The following is a 10,250-nucleotide window of genomic DNA, read 5'->3' on the forward strand; positions in this document are numbered from 1 at the left end:
CAATGCGTGTCGAAATGGCCCAAAAACGTGCGTCCATATGTTGCGCGAGGGGATGGTTTGTTCAAAAAGAAATGGCTGAAGTAAATAAAATGTCACCAAGAGGGTGGTGTGTGTGTGTGTGTGTGTGTTTCTTGGGCAGCTCCCTGCAGCTTTGGCGCCAGCTGCTTGGCCACTTAGGCCGCCTTTGGTAAGCGTTGATGGAATTGCTTATGAATTATACAAGAATATTAAAACGTGCCCAGCCTGGCAGCTACAGCAAAAACATCAGGCTCCAAGGAAGTCGTCTTTTGCTCCCATTATACCCTGTACGCAATGCGAGATGGATGGACGAGACTGTCTATCCGATGCATTAAACCTCGCTTATATGCTAGTAAGCAGTTCACGCCTACTTCCGCCCAGTTTGAAAGTAACTGCTTTGGGTCTTAAAGTAGGAGTGTCTAGCAAAGAGCTCGTTAAGTTGTTAGCGCAGGGTATTGCACAGTCGGCTATACCCCACAAGCAACATTCGCTGCTTCGTTTGTTTTTTGGTTCTATTTGATTTCATCTTTGCGCGGAATATTTCAATTGCCAGCAGGCAAAAAGTTTGCTGTAAATACTTTATTGGAAAAGTATGTGCCAAATGGTTATTGGATGGGACGGTGGGTTTGTGGGGCAGCGGGGATGGATACAAACAAATTGGGCGCTAAGTTGGCCGTTATTGGTTTTTATGTGCGTCGCCAGCTTGTAACTGCGGGCGGGTGGGTGGTGCCAGGCGAGGTGAGGGGTAGCTCGTACAAGGAGCATAATTTGATTTTTGTTTGTCCAAGTGCACAGAAAAGTTGGAGCTGACCTTCTTGATGTTTATGGCTTGATGATGATGGCATAATTGAGGTCGCATTCAAATAGGCCACAACATTATGTTCAATATAAGTTTATTTTTACATTATGTTTGTATATTTACGGGCATATAATTTACAGGCAGCGATCATATTCTATGTACTATACGTATGAATTTAGGTACAAGCTATACACAAATACATTTAAATTAATTTAAACTTAAGTTTAGGCTAAGCATTCAGTCGATCATTCACACAGCGATTCACACACATTCGATTCAAGCATTACATAAAAATAATTTTAAATTTTAACAGCCAAAGAGCAAATTCAAATTTAACAACTTCACATATCTAGGTTTGCGTACTTGCTAAAATCAAGCAGTGTACTTAACATAAACTGAAACGGTTCGAGTTTCGTACAGTCTAGCTTGCCAAGGTTTGTGTACTCGCCAACCGGTTATTGATTCGTGAAATTCGGCTTAGCTAGCGCAACAACCAAATGCGTTTGTCCGTTAAATATTTGAATATGCATCAGCGTCCGGAAAACTCAACATTTCTCAGTGATAGCGGGAAAACTGTGAAATGCTGTCCTCATTGGGCGGCGCCACCAGCAAAATGGGCTGTAAATTGAGGCCAGTTATGTGCGGATTCGATTTGCGTGAGCCCGCCAGGCTAATGGCATCCGTTAGATACGCATTGTTAATTTCACCTGCAAGAAACGTTACGTTATAAAACAAAATTTTGAAGGGTACACATACACTCACCTTTGTAGAGGGAGTTCTGGTAAATGGGATCCGGCTGCAGACGCACGTGTCGCGTGGCCAGAATGAAGGCCAATGTGGCCAACACAACGCCATCCACGCAGCCAATGATGGCCAATGGATATGCCCAGCGAATGCTGCAGAGGCCCAACTCAAAGCGATTCGCCTCCGGACCACATATCTTGCGGAAATCATCTGAATTCCAGCCAAAGGGAAATGCCGCACAGGCCACAATCATGCAGAGCGCTGAAAAAAGAGGCAAGAACAACAGGAAAAAGCTAGACAATAGATATAAAATACGTGACAAATGCTGATCGAAGCACAAGAATTCAAAGAGGGCAAAAACAAAAACAAATTGAGCGCAATTTCGCAATAAGATTACATTTTGCCAGTAGCAGCAAACGTTGAAACGTGCTCAAAGTACCAGCCAGATAGAATTTCGATATCATTTCTCAGGCCGACTTCCGTCGAAGTCAGCAATTGAAACTGGAAACTCCAAATTGAGAATTGGGCCCCACACTCACACACACGCACACACACACACACACACCTGATATTATTTGCATCCAGCCGCAAATGTGAAAGACGCGCGTCGACTTCATGAACAGCAAACACACCAAAAAGAATATCGTCAGCAAGGCCAGCCCCACGGCGGCGATCATGAAGAATGTGGCCAACTGAAAGCAAGGAATAAGCAAAAAGAAATGGTTTAGTATACCCTGTAATGAAGTGTGTGTGACGGGCAAAAGAATACTTATGCAACCATCTAAGGCTTGCTCAGCATCAAGAGTCGTGTCCGTTTCCTTGTGTCTCTGTTTCCATGTTGAACTACTCTCTATCACCATGATCAAAATCTTGTCAAAATCGAACTACCCCACCATATAACTCTATACGAAGAATCGACCAAAAATTAAATTTCTGTCTAACCAACTTTTCTGTTTCTCAAGACCCATTGGCCTCATCAAGACTACTATATGATATGGCTTCTAAAGGAGAGATCAATCAGATATAAAAGCTTTTCTAAGCTAAGTATATGTGTAGAGTATTTCGTCTGCGGCTTGCCAAAGATAGACACTCTCTCCTGTTCATCATATAAGCCACATATACCCTATGTTAGCCTAGATCCTAAGCACAGCATCTGGTGTCAGAATTATCATGTCTTCGTGATTTTAAGCGCATTTAATCTTCGGCTTGTTGGTTTTTCAGTTTTAAGGGACGCACCTGAAATGAAAACGTGGGCACTGCAAAAATATTCTCCCAGCGACGACGGCAATTGTCGAAGATCTCATCGCGCTGGCACTGCTGCCAGAGGCCCAGGCGGCCGGCGCTGTCGCTATCCGGATCGCCAATCCATTCTGCAAATGTAACACATATTTAATTGTAAATATATATATAGGGTATGCAAAGAGAGGCTCACCTGGCGTGACAAATGCGACGATGCCAATGATCGCATAGCATATGGTGAATATGGCCCAGAGCACGCCAATTGCCTTGGAGTTGCGTATGTACTTGGAAGCGTATAGATGCGTCGTATCGACGTACTCGATTTTGGTGCCCATTATGTTTGCTTTTTCTTCTTTTTTTTTTTAGCTATGAATTGGCAGCTTTTTGGCCTCTGTTTGTTTATTGTTTGCTGTTAAAAACGTTAAGCACGCTTAACTATAAGTAAAAGGTTATTAATGTGGCTGCCAGTTAAAAAGAGCAGCAAACAACAACAACAACAACAAGCATTGTGTATTTTTGTCAGTCATGTATTTGCCTTTGTGTATTTCGGTTGTAAGCCTATTATTTTGGCCAGATTTTAGTTTGCCGACCTCGTCTGTTATTGGCAGACTGCAGACAGGGCTCAAAGAAATGAATTGGAGCTTGAAATTTCGATGCTCTCAAAAGAAAACTCCGCAACGCGAATAGTGTCAACGCAGCGAATATATATAAAGTAGATCATATTTGCCAAGTTTCTGAAGACCTTTCCAAACTAATTTTCATATAATCAACAATTTTATAACGTTTTCCCCTTCACTTGTCTCCATTTAGCTTCACTTCAATCAATCGAAATATTTGGCCAATTAAAAAACCAAAAGCCACTTTTGCCTAACAACATGCAAAATCGTTTTCGCTTATGTAAACCCGAAAGATAATTGTTTTGGGGCTATTGCCTAATTTTCACCAATAGCCAATTCTTTGAAGCTAATGACAAACCGATGGAGATGGAGAAAAATCATATGTCAAAAGAAAGATTCAAAGACGTTATGCAAAAATAAGAGAGGAAGAGGAGAGAATAGTGTAACAAGCGAGCAGAGAGGGAGAGCGAGAGACAACTCTTGACTCTGTCTAATTTTAGCTGTGATTCATGACGCAAAAAGTTGCAAATGGCCAAAACGGGCAGCGAGCAACGGGCTTGGAGCTTGGCTATCAATAAACATGTTTTTCATTTTGAAAGTGTGGTAAATTTCTGTTCAATTCATCTTGAAGTCAATTCAAAAATGCCAAAAACAAAAGCTTGAAAAAAAGAGAAACAAACAAAAAATGCAAGTGTATTTTTAGTGCATTGTGTTGTCACGAACCCAAAAGATCCCACCGACAACATTGCGTATGCGTAATTTAGTTTTTTCTTATTCATTTTATCTTTTGTTTTATTTTATTTTATTTACTTCTTTTTTTAGCAGCAGCACAAAGAGGAAAAGAAAAAGTGTAACTGGCCAGATTTAGGAAAACGTAAGAGCCAAAACTCGGAAAGTTTTCGTTGATTCAACTAAATAAAAGCCAACAATAAAAGAAGAGATACAAAGTAAATGACACTCAATTAAGCCAAAGAAAACCCGACCCAGTGGCAGTCCGAGTCCGAATGACCAAAACAATTACCATAATAATGCTAATAAGTGCCAGAGAGCGAGCCAAGGAGAACAGGCTGAAAGAACAATCCCAAGCAACCCATTAACATAAATATCATAAGCAACCGCTAAACAGCCCATTGAAAGTCGGAGCACGTGAGTTAACAAAGGCGTCTGGTCAAAACAAACGATTGGCCGCAACGCTTCCAGTAACAATGGGAAAACTTCGCCGCTCATAGACTGAGTCACGTCGCGCCTGAAAAGCCTGAAAAGTCTGAAAGGCCTGAGAAAACGAGTCCACCGTCAATTGCCGGCCGAGTGGGCCAACTCGAGACGCAGACAAAGCGCAGACAAATAATAATTTCCTGCGACCGATCAGCGTATAATTTAAATGGAAACCGAACGTGAATATGCATATACGATGCATACATATATCTATCTGCAAGTGCCAGATTATGTGCTGTAATTGCAAATTGCAGTTGCCCATCAACTGGCTGCTAGCCACCCAATGCGGCGTACACTGAGCCAAAATGTTGTTCAACTCTGGGCAGGCTGAAGAGCGTGAGATTATTTATTAGCCAAGACCTTGCTTTGAACACAAAATGTTCTGTCTTAGCAAATTTGTGATATAGTTTTAGTTCCAGCAATCAAGTCAAACGAAGTAAAAGTCAAAGGTCAAGCGGCGACCTCAGTGTCAACATAGCTAGAGAAATGCAGTGCAGTGTACTTGATAAACTTGCACTGAATTTTCTTTTTAGTTTATAGGAATGTCAACAGAAGAATGTGAATAAGACAAAAAAAAATCAATGCTGGCATAGCAAAAGAAACGCAACGGAAAAATACTATATAGAATCATGAGGTCGAGCATTTGATGCATAAGAAAATTTATACAAAAATCAAGACTCAACCCAAAATTGACGCTAATTAAATTTATGAAAAGAGAAAAATATCTAACCATATTTTGTCTATTCTTCGTGAAACTTCAAAGATCATGTGAGACCTAAATGTGCCAACTGTAATTTTTTTTTTCGTAATTTCCTGTTGCAGCTAGTTTTTGTTTGATTTTGGGCAGACAATTTCGCTCAGTGCATGTGTTATTTGTGTGTACTCGAATGCATTCTTTGCGCACTCACATCGTTCAACAAGGAAAGAAAAGAAAGTGACCAGCCAGCGAGTCGAGTGAGTACTGTAACTGGTATTGGTATTGCTATTGCCATGACGCAGCATGAAAGGCCATGGCTGAGCTCGGGAGATGGAGATGGAGATGAAGATGGAGAGATGGAGCGATGAAGAGCTGGCGAGTCGCTGAGATGCGGTATCTACATCCGTTCGCCCAAATGAAGCTGAAGCTCTTGAAGCTGATGTGTTGATGTGTTGCTGCTGCTGCTGCCGGCCGGCGGGCAGCTTAAAATACAAAGTTTCACTTGCCAGCTATATGTATATATACATATATATTCACAGAAATCAGCGTTGGACATAACATCAATAACAACAGAGCGACAGTACGACAAAGCTGTTCCAATGCTGCAGTCTAAGCGTTTTTTTATGCTGGCGCGGCAAAAGACGCGCGCAAAACGCGCGCAAGCTCGAAATGCCAAATTAAGTAAATGTGCAGCAATGTGTGCGTGTGTGTGTGCTAAGCACTGCATATGCTGTAAATAAGGTCAATTGGGTAATGGCTAAAGCGCAGTTTGTTAACCAAAACGTGGCACAATGTTTTGCAACATTTGACAGAGTTGGGCAGAAGAGCTGCTAAGTGCAACTGCAACAACAACAGCAACAGCAACTGCAACTGCAACTGCAACTTTAACTGCAACTGCAGCACTTGACGGCCTTAAGTTGGCGGCTTTCTACTCGAGCAACAAGTGGCAGCCACTTTGGTCAGTTCAGACAAACATGCGGCTGGACTTTCTACTTTGTAAGAGACGCAACATAAACATAAATTTCACATTAGGCATAACTAGCCGGCAAAGGGGTGAGAAGGCTGTCGGCGGGCAGGGGAGGGGCTCTCATGACTTTGATGGCAACCGCCTGCAATTCATTTTCCCAATTTAGCTGCAGCTCTTCAGCTTTTCACGGCTTTTCACAGCTTTTCTCGGCTAATGCGGCTGAAGCGCAGCAAAGTTGTATCTTTAGCGCAACTTAAGTGCGTTGTTCCGCATTGCCAGCCATAGTTGTTCATATTAACTAGCTCTTAACTCGTTGTAGTTTGTATTTCTGCTCATTTATTTTTTTCCTGATTAATTTCTTTTTCGGACTGAGCAGGCAAGCGGAACCCTAAACAAGCTGAGACGCTTGTCAAGCGGCTGGCGGTCACTCGATTAACACATCCATAGTTACTACACATCGTTGTTGTTGCATTTGTTGCTGTTGTTGTTAACTGGAAGCTCCAAACTTGTTCCAAAAGACTGAGCCGCAACAACGAGCAGCAAAAAAAATAACGCTACAGAATTATGCGGAAATGACTTTAAAAAGTTGTGTTTCGCCAGGGCGTACAAAAGTTGTAGAATGTTTTTGTTTTGTTTATTTTGGTTTTTATGGTATTTTTCTCCCTTTTCGATATCGGTTTTTGCATATGTTTATGGCAGACGATTTCTTTTTCTTTTGCTCGCAACGGAACCCGCAACCGTGCACAAATATTGCGGTCATTTATATCCAACAACCTGGACAGCATTTAGGTCCCAATCAAGCAAAGTCAACAGCTTCTTTGGCCAGCTGTGGGATGTGGCTAGTCTGCGGATTTGTGGATTCTCTCCACAGCGAATGTGTCGCTGCTTGTTTTTATTAGATCACGATTTATAATGTTGGCAAACATTCGCGCATTCCTACGGCCCAGCGAGCTAGCAAATAACCAACAACAACCACAACAACAACAACAGCAACAGCAACAGCTACGACGACAACAACTACAACTATGTGGGCCCCATACAAACATATATACGTTTGTACTTATGTATATACATAATAGTAACTCACACCGAGATTCTTCAGCAATTTTTTTTCGTACCTTTGTCAGGTGCGGATTGTGTAGCAAACGGGTTTTAAGGCTGCGAGATATTTGATAAATGATAAAAAAATGATTTTAAAATTTTAAATGAAAACATGGATTATATATTATATATGGAAATAATGTTAAGGGGAGCAGTGTTGGAAAGCGTTAAACACATTTGTGCATCTCTCAGGACCCTCATCTAGCTCTTAACTTTCCTGATTTCTCCTCTTAGTTTTAGTATTTAATTGTCCTCTTAGTTTTTAATTGTAATCAGTTATTAAGTTATGCTCTATTGTTAGCTATAGCTCTTTATTAATATTACGATGGGATAGGTCTATATCCAAAGATGTCCTTTTGGGCGCATCTCGCTTTAACAGTACCTAACTTAGCCGCTTTGCCTTTTTTCATCCGTAAAAAATTTGCCCTAGAATCAATCATTTGATGCTATAAATCTAGCTGTATCTAAGGGCACACGTATGCCTTTTTGAGCGCCCCATTTTGGGCGCTGTTAGGGCGCCTATTATGGCAGCCGCTACAGCGCAGTTGCAGAGGCTCATTTCGAACAAAAACAACACAAAATTGTGCCTCTTTTCTGGTTTTTCACGTTGCCAGCGCGGTTTTTGCTGTGCCTGTTGTTGTTGTTGCTGTTGCTGTTGTTCTGGCTGCAGTTGTTGCAGCTGTTGTTGTTGTTGTTGCTGTTGCAGTTTTTGAAACGCACGTCTTCGGAGCAACATGGTCACTAAAAGGTGTTCTATGTGTGCAGCCCAGAGTGTAAGAGTGTGCGTGTGAGTGTGTTTGTGTGTGAATGTGAATGTTGCTTGCAATATTGTTTCAGTTGTTGTAGGTTTTCACGTTTTAATGTTGCATGAACTTTGTTGTTGTTGCTGACTTTTTGTGGTTTGTTTTAATGTCAAAACTGCAAGAAACGGGGCACAAGTTTTTGGTTTGCCGTCGCCTTAAAATTGACATTTGCTGTTTAATTTCAAACTTGGGCAACTTTTGTTTTTGTTTTTTTTTTTTCTTTTTAGGTGGCTTACAATTCTAATTTGAAGTATCAGCCTGAAGAACCGGTTGATTATTTCTTGTTTTGCTTAACGTTATTAAATTTTATTGTTGTTCAGCGTGCGTTGTGCATAAATTTTATAAAGTCGCGAAAACAATGAGAAAAAATTGTACTCGAGACGTACGAACGATCACGAAATTCCGCTGTGAACCGTCACGTTTGGCGCTGAAAAACGAACTGAGATCCGCTTGGCACTTGGTCTTAAGACACGACTCGCTCTCAGCTCAGCTTACCTGCCAGGTGAGCGAGAGAGGGCACTTGAGTGACAGAGATGGGCGATATGCGGGAAAGAGAGCACAGTCGTGACAGTTGGCGCGCCTCAGATAAGTGAAATGTAAATTGTTTAAATTTCTTTTCAATTACTTTTGTTTTTACTACTGATAAATAACAGCTAGCAGAGTACTGAATGTGCTTGAATGCGTTTCTTGGAAGAAATATTGAAATTTCTCCAATTATCACTTTTCTGTGTGCAGAGAGAGGAAAACCTCATCCGAATGCAACGATTTGTCTACCTGCAGGATGTCAGCGAATGCCCTCACACTTCTTATATTTCCCTTCATTCATGCTTCGAAAAACTGTCAAACTCTGAAAAACTCGATGAACTCGGGGGCGAAGCGAGGTTGACCAACCGTCGACACACATATCTTTCTAATGTCCGTCTTTTTTGGAATAGACTTTCAAGAATTCCATAAAAATGGTTATCTTACCCCGTTAATTTCTGTCAAAGATGGTCAATATTAGGGCTTTGTTCTTCGAATCGATAGTACTAGTGCTTAAGAGTCCAAATTGGTACATTATTCAAGAACTTCCCTACTGTTCCTTTGACAAATTTCCAAGCTATAGTAGAGTTCAGTACGAATACAAACTATGTCCTTTAAAAATATCACGTTCATGACCCGAGATATTAAATATCGTCTGATTTCCGAATGTTATACCTTTTTAAACGATCAGTACTATCGATCGGCGTCAAAAGTATTGAAATCTAAATTTTGACCCAAATCGGCCAAAAAGCAAGGGGTTACATCACGTTTTTTGTCAAAATCGGGTTCGGTTCGAAAATCACAAATTTTCTGATGATTTTTTTTGAATATCTCGGGTAAATATCGTCTGATTTCTGAATGTTATACCTTTTTAAATTCGTACGGATCCCTACTTTCAATTGGCATTCAAAGAAATTTAATATCGATGGCCTAAAAAAAGTTGTTGAACAAAAATCGATTCGTTTGTAAAGTCAACTTTTTTTGATGATTTTTTGGAATATCTCGGCCAAATAATGTCCGATTTTATTATTTTATACCATTTTCGACTCGCAACGATTAGTACAATCGATCGGCATCAAAAGTATTGAAATCTAAATTTTGACCCAAATCGGCCAAAAAGCAAGGGATATGATATGACGTTCCGAAACGACATAACTCCGCGCGGTATGATGGATAATAGCTCCGCGGGGAGATATGACGTTCCAAAACGACATAACTCCCTCCGCTCGGATGGAAATAGCTCCGCGGGGAGATATGACGTTCCAAAACGACATAACTCCCTCCGCTCGGACGGAAATAGCTCCGCGGGGAGGTATGACGTTCCAAAACGACATAACTCCGCGCGGTATGATGGAAATAGCTCCGCGGGGAGATATGACGTTCCAAAACGACATAACTCGCGCGGTATGATGGATAATAGCTCCGCGGGGAGATATGACGTTCCAAAATGACATAACTCCCTCCGCTCGGATGGAAAAAGCTCCGCGGGGAGATATGACGTTCCAAACCGACACAACTCCGCGCGGTA

At 41.3% G+C, this 10,250-nt stretch overlaps 1 protein-coding gene across 2 annotated transcripts; it reads right to left on the reverse strand.

The window, feature by feature from the left end:
• Positions 1-894: 894 nt before the first annotated feature.
• On the reverse strand, positions 895-8,627 carry Tmhs (Tetraspan membrane protein in hair cell stereocilia). Of its 2 annotated transcripts, none has more exons than XM_015175261.3 (6): positions 8,437-8,627; positions 2,994-3,235; positions 2,798-2,931; positions 2,127-2,253; positions 1,580-1,822; positions 895-1,524 (listed from the first exon to the last, which is right to left on the reverse strand). In XM_015175261.3, the coding sequence occupies exons 2-6, from the start codon at positions 3,133-3,135 to the stop codon at positions 1,373-1,375; spliced, it is 798 nt and encodes a 265-aa protein (XP_015030747.1). In that variant the 5' UTR covers positions 3,136-3,235; positions 8,437-8,627; the 3' UTR covers positions 895-1,372. The 2 variants fall into 2 exon arrangements, with proteins under 2 accessions (XP_015030747.1, XP_002047155.1); XM_002047119.4 differs by having other exon boundaries at positions 2,994-3,209; positions 8,437-8,624.
• Positions 8,628-10,250: the final 1,623 nt, after the last annotated feature.

Source organism: Drosophila virilis, chromosome 3 (genome assembly GCF_030788295.1).
Source record: "Drosophila virilis strain 15010-1051.87 chromosome 3, Dvir_AGI_RSII-ME, whole genome shotgun sequence".
Taxonomy (NCBI): Eukaryota; Metazoa; Arthropoda; class Insecta; order Diptera; family Drosophilidae; genus Drosophila; species Drosophila virilis.